Here is a 16079-nt window from a genome sequence, read left to right as displayed (position 1 = left end):
CAATATGGTTGTTTCGTTGCACATTGCACGATATATCGTATTTCCCTTCTGGACCAGTTCAATCGCCTTGATATTTGGAGACCAAGTCTGCAAGAGACCATATTCGTAGTCTACCACCATACATTCTGTTCTATTCTTGAGCCGTTCAGCTTCAATTAGAAAAATTGCAAAGCACTCTACCTGTCACGTGACAACGTCCCCGCGCATCCCACTTGCGTATCAAGAGCTTGATCCTCATATTATCACACCCTCAATCATCATCATGTTTAAGAAAGAGTGAGTTAAACCCTTCAATAAACACGCAGCAACCCAGCAGCTAGACCAATGGCCTGATTGGTACCTTCTGCCTGTCAAAAGGGAGCACACGCATCCTCCGTTTTGATGCACCACAAAGACCGCAGGAGCTGTTCAATACTCCAGATCAAGGCATATACAGCTCCTATGGCATGACTCCTGCCACAATGTTTATCAGACACCAGCTAACATACGTGTCCTACCTAGTATCCCCCCAAGCAACCGGTCTAAGGTGAAGTCCTCAGTGCAGCGCGGCCTGCGCCAAAAGCTGCTGGAGACATACCCCGGGCTCGAGCCCTACATTGAAGATGTCATGCCCAAGAAGGCATCATTGGAAGCCGTGAAACTGTACAGTTCCCGTTCCCCGATTTGTGCCATCCAATCCTAGCATCATTTCCAGCTTTCTATTTCTACTATATGCTATGCATCCCATTCCAGAGAACCAAAAACTAACCAAAACCACCCCAGACCCGATCGCGTGACCCTCTACACAATAGACTCAACCCCGCTCTTCTTCCAACCCATCGACGGACCCCCAGTCCCTCACCTCCGCCTCATCCACGCCTATCCCTCCGCCGTCCCGACAATCCAAATCGACCGCGGCGCCATCCGCTTCGTGCTCTCCGGCGCAACGCTCATGGCTCCCGGTCTCACCTCCCCCGGCGGCCGTCTACCCGATGCCGAGCACGCGCTTGAGGCTGGGCAGATCGTTGGCGTCAAGGCTGAAGGGAAGGAGGAGATTTGTATGATTGGTATGCTGAAGGTTGGCACCGAGGAGATCAAGAGTAAAGGGAAGGGAGTTGTTATTGATGAGGGTCATTATCTTGGTGATGGGCTTTGGAGAATGCATTTGGATTAAGGGTAGTTTTGAAAGATGCAAAGATGCAGGGGGTTCATTGGGTTGGGGTTGGGGTCTTTTGTGTTTTGGCTTGGAAACTATAGTATACCTCTATACCTCTTGCACGTATATTGCCCGTGTGCATGGTGATGATTATGTGTTGGATGATTTGAAATGAAATATCCCTCTGGATGAGGATCCATCGTTCAATGGGATATATTGCATTGGATGTAGACATTATAGCTTCTTGAATTGAAGCTATAAATGGGGTTCTTGATGTAGCGCTTTATATTTTAGTACGTGTATGTTGTAGGAGAAGTATTTGATGCTCTGTGGGATGCTCGGGAGATTCTTAGCTTTAAATACGCACTTCCCCTTTTCATCGATGTCTCCTTTAATTTCAACGTATATCGCACGATGGCTTCCAAGGATAGAAAATACCGGTTGTGGTATGTGCCGGTGAGTCACAGTTAATGAATTTGAGAGAACGGAATTATAATCTAAAACATTTTCAGCACGATATGAGTTTCCGGCAGCGACGGCGGCGATTCTGGGACAGATTTGGCGAATATCAGGTCGTCAGAGCAAATTACAACGTGAAGGTGAGAGGTCGTTGAACAACAACTTGTGATATGAGTCTGAACATCTTATTCTAGAACGATTGGTACTGCAAGCATTCGTACTTCAATTATCCGGATGCTGAATCCTACCACTACATCAATGTGTGAGCGTTTTTGCCTTGCTTCCCGTCGAAAGGTCTCATTACCAAGCGCTCCCGTTCTAATATCAGATCTTGCGACATAGGACTGGCTGGTACTACTCCATGAATCCGGATGGAAGTGAAGAGACGCTGCATATGAAAAAGAAAGAAGCCTTGTTTGGCCCACCTGACAGCGATACCTGGGAGAACTGGTCGAATGTGGTCCCTTGGGACGAATTGCCTGCTATACCTGATCGTTGTATTGAAAGATTCAACTGTCCAGGTCCCTTGATCTGGAGCGAAATCGACCGACGAGAGCGGGAGCAAGGTATGGCTTGGTCCCTTCCTAGAATGTGGCATTGCTGACACTAGGAAGCTGCAACTCAGAGAACTGAGTCACAATATCAAGGTGTGATCGAAACAACTGACAACACGACTTATGGCCAACACCGAGTAGAAAGTTGCAAAAACGACGACTTGATCACAGATGCAATAGTCTAGACCCGAAGCAGCCCAGTGAACTGGGGATGCCGAACGTGGACGAAGATGTGATTTCCGCAACTGCGAGGAATATCTCGGTGAAATCCGAGGACAACACATCTGAGGATGAAAATGAATACCAGCGTCAAACCCAAACCCAGTCACAGGAAGGTTGAAGAGCCAGAGAAAGAGCCCGAAGAGCACGGGGAGCTGAAGAAGCAGAAGAAACGCAAAAGCGAGCAGGCCGGGGAGCATCGAGCGAAGAAGATGCGAACCGGAGAAGAAGAAATCGAACGACCTGATGAGCAGGAGTCCCGAGAGAAACCCGAAGAAAGGAAGATTGGGAACAAGGAACTCGAGGAGAAGCTTAGGAGGAAGCTTGAGCAGAAGCTTAAGAGGAAGCTTGGGACGAAGATCGAGGAGAAGCTTAGGAGGAAGCTTGAGCAGAAACTTGAGAGGAAGCTTGGGGTGAAGCTCGAGGAGAAGCTCGAGGAGAAGCTTGAGAGGAAGCTTAAGAAGAAGCTTGAAAAGAGGCTTGAGAAGCAGAAGCAGAGAGAAGCTCAAGGCGAAGCTTCTTAAGGGGGAGACAACAGCGTTGTCCGCATTGACAAATTCCTGCGCTGTAATATCTCCCCAGAATTCCTCCGAGATTCCTTTACAAGCAGAACCTGCCGAGGAATCATCCGAAGACTATGATCAATGCATGACAATTGTCCGAACAATATTCCAACCAGCTCGTTCTGCATCTGGCATCGATGGCGACATGGCAATTTATCAAAGCTATACTGACACTAATTCGTAGGGCTAGGCCAATGCAGACCATGAGCTGAGTGTTTCAAGTATCTTCCGTAATAATTGTCCGATGGGACCCCGTATCAAATATTATGTTGATGCCAGTTAGCCGGTAAGATGGATCGGTGTTCATACAATCCGTGCCTCGTGAAAGAGCACCTGCCCAAATGGTAGGTAGGCACGCTTCTCTCATTCCGGCCGGAGTGATAGGTACGGCTCTGGGAATTTCGCATTAGCCGCCACTTTAGCCCTCTGACGGAGACACTTGCGAAATGCTTCACTGCGAGCGGGGCGGGGTTCTACCTTCTCTGGTGAGAACAAGTCCATTTCGTTCCCCGTTCATTGATTGCCTGGGCAAGTTGGCGGAGCACGCCTCTTGGAGACAGGGTGATTGTTCTTTGATTGTCCATCGTTGACCTAAAGATAGTTATGATCCGTAAGTTTTCAGATTATAGAGGAGTAATTACTACATTTACTTACTGTTCTTCGTTATCGGCTCAAGGCGAACACTTTTCGCTTGGTTTTGACAGCAGCTACCACTGGACTGTATTCAGGGTAGTTCGGTCTCCGTAGTTGTGCAAAAATTCTTCCACGCTTTTCACTGATACCCCTCTGCTTCGTCAACATGGCTCGCTATTTGCTGGCACCGAGCAGAGGGCCAGAGGTGGGGACGATAGTTGCAAGAGTATAAGACAAAAGAGTTGGCTGCGTACAAAATTAAGACTTTGGAAGTCGCGGCTTTCGAGTGCTGACAAGGCAAGGGCGTGATGTCTTGTCACATGCCATATTTGTTTTGTTGCTCTCGAGCCATCTATAGTTTACCCAGATGCTACTATGGTTTAACAAGGTGTATTATATCCTTCAGTTGCTTGATGCCGCGGCATCGGGTTTTCCTGTCGTGGTATTCCACTTCCAAGCATACTCGATTAGAGAGCCTTCAACTCCTAAGAGTCTGGGCCCATGTAGTGAACATGTGCGAGTGACTTACTATGTTAGCGTTGCTGTATTTCTAGTAAAATATGAGAGCGGAACGTTGTAAAGAAGGAACAAGGATGCGTAGGATCTAATTGTATGGAAGAGAAGTGCCTCATATTGCTGGTCTGTTGAATATCCAGCCGCGTTGACCATGATCTACGAGGTCAAGTTCTAGCCTATGGTTTCCAAGCTATGAACATGATTTTGGACATCACGTCGTATTGGCTATTGACATAATTGGATTCAAACCTCTGATCAAGTAGTCTTCTATAGTCGAGAGGTGTAAATTCACCGGCGAGTAGATCACCCCTATAAATATATCTACAGACAGACCCACCTGTGCTAGTCCTAAAGTAGAATCTCCCCTTATTTTGAGTGGCCCCTGAATAACTTCACGTTCTGTTATGTCTTGAATTTCTGATATCTTGAATAACCATGGGAGTTTCCGGTTCTACCCTATCGGGTAGACCACTCCGGATGCAAGCTCAACGTGCCGATCCCTCGGATGCTCTTGTAAGTTCCAAACTAGCCGTTCCAACCATACGCATCTGCTAATCATGGAATATCAGATGACCGAGGGTCCCCTGAGAGATGCCTTTGGCGAGTATACAATTGTCACCGAAAAGTTCAACCACACGTATAGGACAAAGGTGACAAATGACAGCACAATATATTGAATCCATTGTTCGAGTCTGACACTGCGTTCTAGAGAGACTGGTACTGCAAACACAAGTATGCCCGCGAGGGCGACAATGATAGCTACCATTATGTCCACTTGTGAGTACTGCCCTCTTGGATGGTGGTAATATTGGGTGTTAAGATCTCTAGGGATGGCCGGTACTTCTCCCAAAACCCAGATGGAAGTAAAGAGCACATAAATCCCATATTGAAGCAAGCCTCGTATACTCCACCCGGAAGTGACAGCCCGATAGATTGCACAGATGAGGTCGATTGGGAGGGGCTGAATGGAATACCGGACCTTTGTATTGCAAGGGCCGTTGTAACTCACAAGCAAATGGAGGAATTCATGCAGAAAATGAAAAGCCAAGAAAGTAGGTTTGAGTGGCGCATAACAAGTGTGATAGCTGACATGGTATGGTGCAGAGAGAACTATCGACAACGATACCGCGGAAAAAAGGAGGAAGTGTGCACAACTGCTGAAAGGAAAGGAATCTCCAGGTATCACTGAGGACGAGGCCGAAGAGACCGATTGTGAGATCGAAGAATCTTCGGATGAAGAGGAGCTAGCCGAAGAGAGGAATGAGAACCAGCAAACAGCAGACGAAGAGGAAGTCCGCACGCCGCAGGGGAGAATGGCGAAGAGAATGACGCCCATGCCAGAAGAGCAGCTGTCAAGAACCATGACAATGACGCCAATGTCCGATTTGACGTCGGACAATGAGTCTATTGACGAGCCCCTGCATCCAGGAGAGACAGAGGGCAGATCTTCTCAAAAGAGGCAGGCCAATGAAATGGAAGACAGTGAGGACGAGACGCCTAGGACTCCAGCCCCGAAGAGGGGAAAAATGGATAGGAGAGACGACACTGGGCTTACTGTTGCCGAAAGAGAGGAGCAAAAACGAATGGCCAGCAGGAAAAGGCGAGCGCGTGCGAAGGCGAAAAGGGCTCGAGTGAGCTGTGAGACGGAAGGGAAGACTTTAGACCACTAGTCTCGCGAATATGTGTCGAAGACCCTATGCGAAAGGGTCTTCGATGATAAGATCAGAGTGATAGGGGTCCTACAATACTACTACGAGGGCTTTGCAACTAGTACTATATATATTCAGGCTCTGCCTCTAATATTGGCTCCGAGTTCTTACTATTATACTATCTATACGCGGGTAAGCGAGATCACCTAACCTCGGTGTCTCCGTCCGAGGTCTACTATATAGATCCCTCCGAGTCCTACGAACCTCTCTATAGAGAGGGTAGATAAGTACACAATCATAATACAAGTAGCTTATCAATTGGATAGTGATCGTCGAAACTCTCTTCATCCTCGGTGCACTGGCCGGTTTTGAGTCTCACAAGCTCGTTCAATTCTTGCTGCTGTTCTTCGTCCAAGAGTTGTATACGGTCATCAAGAGAAGTGAAGCTTCCATAATACCGATGATCGATGAATGTCCAATAGATCTCATCGAACATGGAACTGTATCTTGCTGCTAAGCATACCCAAAATAGCCCAGTCTCCATGGAGTGTTCCATCCTTGGAGAAAGGCGCTGTGACTCTGAGAGGAGTTGTTGTTCTATTAACTCTTTTTCATGGCGGCTTAGGACCTTTAAAAAGGCATTAAATCTGGGAAGATACCGAACCAAAAACTGGCTAAGATCAGCCTCCCAGTCCTCCGGACTTTGCAACAATAGCCACCAAGGAGCTACGTATGTAAACTCAGCAGGCGCAGCATATGTGAACTCCCAGTCAATGACTCCCGAGATACGGGAAGCATCGAGATCTATTAGGACGTTTGAAGGACGAAAGTCGTCACAATATAGCCGAAACGGCTCTTGAGGATGCTCGGCGCAGAGTTTATTTGTAATGTTCAGGAATAAACAACGAGCAGTGAATTTCTTCCGGCAGTCCTCCTCACTAATAACAGCACCTCGTTTCTGTAACCGAAGATGGTAAAGGTGCTGCATAGCAAGCGCTTTAAAGTAGCCCGTGGCTGATCTGAAGGTGTGCGAAGGGAAAACTTCTTCAGGTATATTTGCAGACACCATTAACTCATTCATGTTGAAGGTGAGAGGTCGCCTGGCAATAAAGAAACCCCTCTCATTTTCCCCAAGCGCACCGATAGAATCAAATTCATGCTTAGACAACTCGAGGATAAGCGCGGCCATTTCGTGATAAGCCCGCTTCAAGCTCCGATCGCGTATTTGCGGGTTTAGGACCGGCTTTCCTATAGAAGGGTCTTTGAGGAGTTGCGATAATGGCACTCCTTCGAGAAATGACATAACAATGTAAGGGCCTGCCCAACAGATACCGGAGCCGAGCACTTCAGGGACAGTTATCGAGGTGGTGTTGCGTATGTACTTCATTGTTGCGACTTCGTTTTGGACTTTCTCCCTGCGGAGAATAGTCCTTCCAAGGGCAGCGAAACGAACAATGACATCTGGTCCATCATCATATCTGACTCGATAGCATATATTGAAAGCGCCACTTTTCCATAGGCACGCAGATACAGTTTCACCAGGCCGATGCTTCTTAGCAAGGTGCATAGACAAAATTTCTGGGCTCCGGCTTGACAAAAGTCTTAACCAAGCAGTAGCCTTCTGTTCCTGTTTTTTCTCAGCAAGATAATCAAATTCCATGGTTTTCTGACGGTTATAGTAGTTGAAAGAGGAAAGAGGAATGATGCCAGGCAGTGATAAGTCGAAAAATGCGGGAAAGCAAAACAAAGGACCTCACCTCATTTTGCGTTTCGGATTCTGATTTACTCATACCCGTCCCAGCCAATCTTAGTATTAGTTTTGATGGTATCCCAGCATTACATTCTGGGGCTGATGCGTGCTGGGGTTGGATATTGGAACTTTTTATCCTCACCAGATGCTGGTTCCGACATCCAATCGAGTTGTGCCGGAACCAAAATTGAACATATCCACCCAGATACTTGAATTACAAATGCCCAAATCCGTCTAGTGGGTAGGTGGTGGAAGAGGCATGAAGGAACCGCATGAAAGGTAAAGGGAGCCGAACCCAGGGAGTGCTGTAGATAATATCCCCAGTGCTGGAATATCAAATAACAATACCAAGCCGAGAGCCGGGTAGATCTATAAACGAAGAGAATAAAGCAAAAAAAGCAAGTTCATGCATGCATCATCCAATTACATATCTAGTCCACACCAATAGATGAAGCTAGCAAGATCAACTAATCACCTCCAAAAAGGAAACAAAAAGCAGGAAGCGATCTGTTCATTACTTCCTCCACGAATACAAAGTTCCAAGTGCAGTTCTCAACTCAGCAGACCTTGAAGCTCAAGTCATACCGAACCTAGGCACATACCAAAGTTCGGCACACTCCGATTTTAAAGTTGCAACTTACAGGTTGAGAGCCAGGACACCAGCCAGAAGGCCAGCAGCGGCACCGGGGGCAACGAGACCCATAGCAGCACCGGTGGAAGGAGTTGGGGAGGCAGAGGCAGAGGCAGAGCCGGAAGCAGAGCCAGTGGCGGAAGAAGCGCTGGTAGTCATACCAGTGTTGGTGGAGGTCTCGGTGCCAGTGGTAGTTCCGGTAGAGGTAGAACCGGTAGCTGTAAGAATGGGGATATTAGTACTGCTTTTGCTAATTGGAAGACCAGTTGTTAAGGGAAGCAGAGGTAAAGTCTCCAGTGGGAGAGGGTTTGGTAGACATGTCTGGGGTGGAAGTACCAGTAGAGGAAGCCTCGGTTTCAGTGGAGGAGACACCAGCGGAAGTAGAAGCAGTGGAAGTGGTACCAGTAGAGACAACAGAGGTAGAGGCAGCAGAAGCAGTAGAAGAGGCAGAAGAGACAGTGGAAGATGTACCGGTAGTAGTAGCGCTGGAGGAGCTCTTGTCGGACTCGGTGACATCGAACTGCTCGGACTGGGCGAGGATGCCGGTGTTCTTGGCCTCAGTGGAGATCAGGTTGATCTGGAAGCCGGAGCTGTAGTGCGGTTGAGTGTTAGTTGGTTGCATGAAGGCACGATCGAAGCGTCGCACGAATAATCTTACCCATCGGTGACGTCCTTCAGGCCAGAGGCAGTGTAGGAGCCCTTGGAGGTGTCGATGCCGGAGGCAATCTTCTCCTCAACAGGGGGGTAGACGGCATTGTTGACAAGGACAATGTCAACAGTGGAGGCATCGGTGCTGTAATGGGTTAGTCTTGGCTATCATAGGTAGGATGTGAGGGATAGTAGTCAACATACCTAACGGACGACCACTTCACGGTGAAAGAGCCAGACACATCAACCTCGTCATTCTTAGCGGGCTCAGTGACCTTGATAGCTGGACTAATTGTTAGAGAGACTCTTGTGCCACGGGGTGATTTTACATACCTCCAACGGAGAGGGCCAGAGGCAGAAGAGCCAGAACGGTAGCGAAACGCATCTTGACTTAATTAAAGCGAGTGTGGATTAAAAAACGAATGGACGTTGGAGCGTAGAAGAGAGAGATGCAAGAGAAAATTTAGAGGTGAAAGATGGAAAAATATTCAGATTCTAGGATCCATGTCATTAAGTAGGTGACCAAACAGTTCATCTGATGTCGCACAACCTTGGATGCTGAACCATCAACAATGTCTCTGACGCCCACTACCAATACGGAAATGTGCATCTGAAAATAGAACTGACATAGTGAGAAACCCGGTTTTAGGGCGTTTGAATAATATTTTAACCATTTTATTACCAAACGTGGGAACCCAGGGTCTGAGTAAGGTCCCATATGGGAGAAGAGGTACGGAGTACAGGGAGCGAATGGTTCGCTAACGGAGCTAGTTTCAGGCGCAAATGCCACTTCCACTTGTAATATACTAGCCCATTATTGGGAGTTCTATTGTCATAATGTGCCGAATATCCATATGCCCACAGGTATTACTCCGTTGTGTAGTTATTCTTGTACACTCGGTGACCACGGGCATGGAAACCAACCAACCATGGGTGTGGAACACCGATAGGGCCGATAAAGAGGACGCTAGTCGGGCTTGGCAATGCGCTACTGGTATTTAAGGCGGCCTTGGCAGAGCGCGGACACGAACGGCACGGTGCGACGTTGAAATTCTTTTTTTATTACGTCTTTTTTTTTTGGAAAACCTGTCTAAGCTTTCAGTATCATTGAGTTGCAAATTCTGCGGTAACTTACCAACCCATTTAACCGGAAATGTCAACCTTGGAACCAAGACCCTGAATTCTCGTATAGTCATGTGTATTTTAATCGGTTAGTTCCGACAGGGGTGTTGGCCACAACTTTGAGAGAAAGCCAACACATAATCCCACGTTTCAAAGGGTGTCAAAGGGCCGTCCATGGATATTCATAAAACTAGCAACATTGAACCTCAAACCCAATATGTTGTATGTAAATTATTACGGTGTCTCACAATGAACTCGAAAATGGCCTGCGAGAACCGTTTCGGTGTCTGTACGGAGACCCACCCCATACACAGGTCAATTCCAGGATTGAGACATATCTCAATAAGTCCTCGGACAACACGCTAAATACACCATACGTGGGAGCATCGGAGGCAATGAAATGAGTGTCTCACCCAGGACCTGCAGGCGCATTATTACGGACAAAATGGTGCCATTTCCACACCGGTTGAATAGCGGTCAATTCCGGAGGACGGAGTAGTCAGATCCGAATTAGTAAATGTTTTTCCTTGAACCTTCACACTTATATGAATACGAGAAAGGAAGACATGAGGCAAAGTGTTATCTCAATATGTATTATCTTGTTGTACATAATTTCAGCACCGAACAGTCCCCCCGTATGTGGCTTGCGCCCAACCCCAACCCCAACAAAAGATTAGGTATCGTAGATATTCACATTACTAGGTAGAACAATGGAGTTAGTCATCAAGCCACGATCTAGAAAACAGTCCGGAGTTCTCGGCGAAGCAAGGATGGGAACGTGTACATACAAGTCCCTCTTCAGACCATCCCGGTCCACTGTAGCCGAATCAACCCAGACACTGGCACTCATCGCCTGGACACCGAAGTTTCCATAGCCCTTCTTGTCGATAATGACAGGTTTCATGCTGGGATGTAATATATCGATCCATTGCTCGGATGCATGGTGTTGACCAACGAACATGCGCTGCGAACCATGACCGGCGTTGCTGATCACACAGGCAAGTCCGGATAGGTGACGGGCGTTTCCGTAGCGGACGAATCCTGTACCACGGTTAGATCTGGGAAAACGGTCTGGTATCCCCCATAATGGGGCTGAGGATGTAGTGGAGCAAGGGATAAGCGAACCTATGCAGTTGGGTTGGTTGAAATAATCTTGTTGTTCGCCGTAGGCATAGAGTTTCCGGGCTTGTGTGAGGACGGGCAGAAGGCCGTTGCAACTTGGTGTCATTGGGTTATCCACATTGGCTCGTATCCCATACAGGTCGCCCCAGAAGACACATGGCTGACCGTCTTTGCGGAGGAGGACCAGTGCGTATGCTAGTAATTTGAAGGGTTGCGATACCGGGGTCTGGGGGTTGATTAGCTATGTTCAATCATTATGAATGGAGAACGTCGCCTCACCTCAAGCATTTGTCCTGGTTGCTGCAAATAGTTAGGTACAGAGGTAATCATGCCAAGATCAAGCCACAGTTGGTACTTACCGTATCATGATTCGAAACAAGGGTCTGGAGAAATTAGCTGAGTGTACTCATTGGGCTATCGGTAATCAAGCAACTTACCACAGCATGGTCCGGCCGACACTGTACCAGTGTATCTCTGAAAATCCCGCGAAGGTCTGCTGCCTGTGCATGGGACAATTTGGAGAACCGCTCCAAGAGAGGGACGTCATATGCAACGAGATCGTACTCCACTTTCTTGAGGTAATCTAGAAGGGATGGTAAATGTCCAGTCCAGTACTCTCCTATCGCGAAAAAGTCTGGGTTGGCAGTTTTCCGAACATATTGCACGAATGCGCGTTGGAACTCAGTTGAGAAATGCTTAGCGGCATCAAGCCGCATTCCATTGAGGCTCAGTGATTTGGTGATCCACGTTCCCCATTGCAGGAGATCTGCGCGGACTTCTGGGTGTGCAAGGTCCAAATCGGCGAACATCAGGTAATCGTAGTTTCCATTCTCCGTGGACACATCCTGCGCCCAATCCTTGTTGGATGCGACGATCTTGTAGATTGCGTTTTGCTTGCTCTTGTCATCCCAGTCGACGCCGCTGAAATGCTGCCAGTGGTACTTCATTGAGCTGTACATGTCACCGCGACCGGCGAAATCGAAGCCTGTCCAGCCATTGACTTCCGTCGGCTTAGAGACGTTCAGATCTCTTCCTGTTCTTTCAGTCAGTATACGACCGAGAACCCATGATGAATTGAACATCAACGGAAAGAGGAATAAGATGGCTCACGTTTGGGATCGACCTTGACGGCCTGGAAGGGCTCTGGATAATCCGCGCCAGCTTTATGATTGAGCACAGCATCCCAGATCACACCAATGCCCAAGCCTTGCGCTTGGCACATCAGGTCTTCAAGTTCGCGCTTAGTACCCCATTTCGTAGGAACTGCACCCTTCTGATCAAACTCCCCTAGGTCATACAGGTCGTAGATGTCATAGCCATTACCATGAGCGTCCATTCCTTTGCATCCAGGGGGAATCCAGATCTGATCAACGCCAATGGCCTTGTACTCTGGTAAGGCATTTTGCAGACGGCGCCAATGCTGCCGGTCGGCGGGAACATGCCATTCAAAGGTTTGCAATATCAGCGAGTTATCTGGAGCAGTCCATGATGGCAGCTGTTGTAGATTCGCTGCTGCTTCTGTACATGTTTTCAGGTTAGAGGTTGGAACCCTTCTCCAGTGGGGGGGACCGACCTTCAATCTGTTTCCATTTCTGGCCTTTCTGTCGAGATCCACACCACAGGAAAGGCATCGCGGAATTCTTGCAATGAAAATGACAAGTCAGGCTGTATGTATGCACATAAGCAGAATATGCACATCCCTTTTGGGGCTAGGGCTGGGCTGTGGGGGTAACTATTTTTACTCGGAGGTAAGGTACAGGTTTTCAAGTGGATCAAATTATTAGTCTGGAATTATTGAAATGTCTCAGTTGGAGAAAATTTCATCCATGGAACGCTAGAACTTTTCTAGAAACTAGAAACTCCACCCATGTGATCTCATTGGCTGGCCCATAATGCGTAAGTTTAAGAAAATTAGGAAAAAAAGACCATAATGATACAGTGGCCAAACAACGTATCAAGAAGAGGGAAAAGGCCAAGAATATCGCCAAAATACAACAACAAAACAAAAAAGAATATGTACAGGAAAGGATATCTCCGCGAACCGTCGTGCCGCCAATACGGCTCTCCGCAATGGGGGAAAATGGCAAAAAAAAAAAAAAAAAAAGAGAAAAGCTGAAATTGAAAGATCAGAAGAAGAAAGATGAGAGGATGGGAAGAGCGAGGAAGGACCTTTCGGGGCATCCCTTTCAAAGGAACGTGACGAAGATGCTGGTCACCACTGCTAGCAGGAAGGTAGCCACCCCGGTACCACTGGTAAGTTGCGTTCCAGCCGACATCGAAGTCCTGTGAGTCTTCAACATCTCGAGGGTAATGTTGGCGTCAGAGTAGCCGCAAAGACCACTACCTTCCATATATTTCGTGGGGAAGAAAACCCGGGGCTCTCCCTTGTCCATATCGACACGCAGCATGCCCTGGTTGTCGACAGTATAGTTGTTACAATTGAGAACGTCCATCACCTCCGTGCCGGCATTGTAGCTGACTGTTAAGTCGAGATCGTAGCGTCCACTAGTCGAGGGTTGATTGGACAACACCATGACAACTTGTCGACCCTGGACACCCTTGGTGAAAGCAAGCTCACTGGACCCCTGGTAGATCGGGTGAGTGGCGTCCTCAAAGTAGTCAGAGCCCAAGTAGCCTGCGTGGCTCCGAATGCGATTCAGCTTTGCGATCAGCTTGTAGAGCTCCGCCTCAGTGTCGTATTTGGTGAGCCAGATGGCCTCTCGGTTGTGAGGCACGCCATCTCCCTTCAGATGCTGCTCTTGGCCTTGATATATCATGGGGATTCCGTCAAACAGCATGGTGAACACTAGAACATTTTTGGCAATCTGCCGAGTATTACAGTTAAAAACAAGCAACCAGTCAACCTGAGGAGGGCACACATACCGACATGTCATCGTTATAGCTAGCAATTCGAGCCTTGTCGTGATTTTCAGAAAAGGACGCCATAGCATTGACATCTGGCACCGCGACTCTCATGTCCTCCACTGCTTTCGCCAGCGGTGGAGTAGTGCCATTGGTAAAAGCAGCTAGGATTTGGAAATAGACCGGATAGTTTGGCAAACTGTTGATGTAGTTGCTCTGGTAATCTTCCATGATGCTGACTGCCCCTTCGAGAACTTCTCCCGTCATGAAAGTGTCGACACCGTCGGAAAATTTGCGTAGAAAGTCTGGGTTGACGTGCTTGGCGGCGTCAATCCGGAGGCCGTCAATGGAATAGGTCTTGATAGCATCATTCGCCCATTTGATCAACAGCTGTTGCACATCTTCGTGCTCTGTGAAAAGATCCGGCAGCACCACCTTGTCATCACCTGTATTGCACTTCTGCGCAATAGCCGGAACACTCCAGTTCATCGTGCAGTAGGGATGGAAATAGTCAGCGTTATTGAAGGGCGTAAAGACAGAGTAGTCGACATCTGTAGCAGGATCACTGCCATTCGTGATGTAGGCCATGTTGTTGATCACCGTATCCATCATGAAGTACATGCCACGGGAGTGGAGAGCATCACTGAGGTCGAGCAAGTCCTGATGCGTTCCAAAATGAGAGTTGAGATTGTTCAAGTTTAATGGCCAGTACCCGTGGTAGGCTTCACCATATTCGACTTGCCCCTCGACATTCTCGATGATGGGGGATATCATCACAGCATCAAATCCCATTCCTTGGATGTAGTCGAGACGATCGATCGTTCCTCGCCATGTTCCCCCGCAGTAAAGACCCGCCTTGGTATTGCATGGTGATGTTGTCGATCCATCCGTGCGAGCGAAACGATCCGTCATGGTCTGGTATATCGACCTGGGCTTCCAGTCGGCCGTCCTTGCGGCTGAGGCCGAGGAAATGAGACAAGCAATCAAAAGGAGCCCTACCAAAGGGCCAACAGTCGATCGTGACATCATGGCAGCTCGTATTCGTCGCAGCTCGTATTTGTGTGACGGGTGATTGGAAGAGAAAAGAATGGAGTACAGGAGTTTCAGATAAAGAGTGACTGAATTAACTCACGAAAGCGCAAAGAAAGGAGAATAAATGAGTGACATTTGGACTTTCGCCAGAAACAGAGAAGAAGAGGCAAAGAAAGCAGAAGGCAGAAAACGGGGAAATTTGCCTGGCAAGGGCAAGTCAGGTGGTATGGCTTTCCAAGGTTCTGGCGTCGATCCATACATAGGTTGGAACTTTCACCCCACAAACAACACGCGCTATATTTCTATTCGGGGGGCATGTCTGAGTGTGATCTACCTATTTACGGGACCGCCTACCTTTGTACCTGCTTGTGAATATGATTTACCTCGGGAGAGCTGCATGAACCGACCTGATCGCCATAGGTCCTACCCGGCTTACCCACATATGTTTGTTGATATGCCCCAGGATTTAGAAATAAAGTAAGGCATGGTTATCGTGGCTTTCCATCTTGAAGAACTACGCCAGTGGATTCATAAACTGTGTGGGACATCAAGCGGGCCCTGAAGAAACGATGTTTAGTTTGATTATGGTTTGTACGGAGTACCTATGAGGGGGCAAAAAAGAGTGACTTGACACACTAGTAACGACACTATTAGAACACACGGAGTACAGGAGCCATTTTAGTGCTGTCAGGTACCCTGGCCTGGGGCAGTTAATTGGTTGTCACGTGGAGACACTGCCCTAATCTCAGGAACCGTCGCCCTCACCACACGCGAAGTGACAAAGTTTCGATGGTCCAATCATTTCAAAGTTGAGACAAGGTGCCGTAAATCCAAGACGCTAGCGATGTTGCCCTGAAATTTCCACAAAGACGTGTCAAAAGCTACATGTAGAGATAGTACTTTGGTACTGATACTCCGTATCGTACATGCATTACATACCCTGAATTGATACAGACGCTTTGGCCCTGAGCCCGTTGAATACGGGATATGGGATAGTGAGACAGTGATTCTCGGAAGTTTTTAATATCGAACGCCGTGTTGAAATTGGACAATATTATGTTGCACTATTTAATTATAGTTGTTCAATTTTAGTACCAGATACCCAGGTAGTACCACGGCGTTCTGCAATGACTATACGGAGTAGACCATGGGCGACGCGACAAGGAAAAGGAATCCAAGAAATG

At 47.9% G+C, this 16079-nt stretch overlaps 7 protein-coding genes across 7 annotated transcripts; 3 read left to right on the top strand and 4 right to left on the bottom strand.

Annotated features, from left to right (window-relative positions):
• Positions 1–262: 262 nt before the first annotated feature.
• N7525_011282 (translation machinery-associated protein 20) lies at positions 263–1153 on the top strand (the record flags this gene model as incomplete). The annotated part of the gene is made up of 3 exons (XM_061215426.1): positions 263–276; positions 502–642; positions 763–1153. 3 exons carry the CDS (start codon positions 263–265, stop codon positions 1151–1153), a joined length of 546 nt encoding a protein of 181 aa, XP_061067938.1.
• A 1291-nt stretch (positions 1154–2444) lies between these two features.
• On the top strand, positions 2445–2891 carry N7525_011281 (uncharacterized protein; the record flags this gene model as incomplete). The annotated part of the gene is made up of 1 exon (XM_061215425.1): positions 2445–2891. One exon carries the CDS (start codon positions 2445–2447, stop codon positions 2889–2891), a length of 447 nt encoding a protein of 148 aa, XP_061067937.1.
• A 1623-nt stretch (positions 2892–4514) lies between these two features.
• On the top strand, positions 4515–5749 carry N7525_011280 (uncharacterized protein; the record flags this gene model as incomplete). The annotated part of the gene is made up of 5 exons (XM_061215424.1): positions 4515–4592; positions 4649–4729; positions 4789–4856; positions 4908–5131; positions 5184–5749. 5 exons carry the CDS (start codon positions 4515–4517, stop codon positions 5747–5749), a joined length of 1017 nt encoding a protein of 338 aa, XP_061067936.1.
• Positions 5750–6023: 274 nt separating this feature from the next.
• N7525_011279 (phosphotransferase family protein) lies at positions 6024–7115 on the bottom strand (the record flags this gene model as incomplete). Its single annotated transcript, XM_061215423.1, has 1 exon — positions 6024–7115. The coding sequence occupies one exon, from the start codon at positions 7113–7115 to the stop codon at positions 6024–6026; it is 1092 nt and encodes a 363-aa protein (XP_061067935.1).
• A 1000-nt stretch (positions 7116–8115) lies between these two features.
• Positions 8116–9142, bottom strand: N7525_011278 (GPI anchored serine-threonine rich family protein; the record flags this gene model as incomplete). The annotated part of the gene is made up of 5 exons (XM_061215422.1): positions 8116–8327; positions 8446–8699; positions 8768–8902; positions 8962–9040; positions 9091–9142. The coding sequence occupies 5 exons, from the start codon at positions 9140–9142 to the stop codon at positions 8116–8118; spliced, it is 732 nt and encodes a 243-aa protein (XP_061067934.1).
• A 1410-nt stretch (positions 9143–10552) lies between these two features.
• N7525_011277 (alpha-amylase) lies at positions 10553–12632 on the bottom strand (the record flags this gene model as incomplete). The annotated part of the gene is made up of 8 exons (XM_061215421.1): positions 10553–10577; positions 10668–10920; positions 11005–11227; positions 11281–11301; positions 11361–11384; positions 11439–12034; positions 12112–12519; positions 12575–12632. The coding sequence occupies 8 exons, from the start codon at positions 12630–12632 to the stop codon at positions 10553–10555; spliced, it is 1608 nt and encodes a 535-aa protein (XP_061067933.1).
• A 555-nt stretch (positions 12633–13187) lies between these two features.
• On the bottom strand, positions 13188–14892 carry N7525_011276 (alpha-amylase; the record flags this gene model as incomplete). Its single annotated transcript, XM_002560904.2, has 2 exons — positions 13188–13826; positions 13885–14892. 2 exons carry the CDS (start codon positions 14890–14892, stop codon positions 13188–13190), a joined length of 1647 nt encoding a protein of 548 aa, XP_002560950.2.
• Positions 14893–16079: the final 1187 nt, after the last annotated feature.

This window comes from Penicillium rubens (assembly GCF_028828025.1).
Source record: "Penicillium rubens strain IBT 27055 chromosome Unknown utg000004l_segment0_segment0, whole genome shotgun sequence".
Taxonomy (NCBI): Eukaryota; Fungi; Ascomycota; class Eurotiomycetes; order Eurotiales; family Aspergillaceae; genus Penicillium; species Penicillium rubens.
The sequence above is the reverse complement of the archived record's forward strand: the minus strand, read 5'-3'. Positions and strand labels throughout refer to the sequence as shown.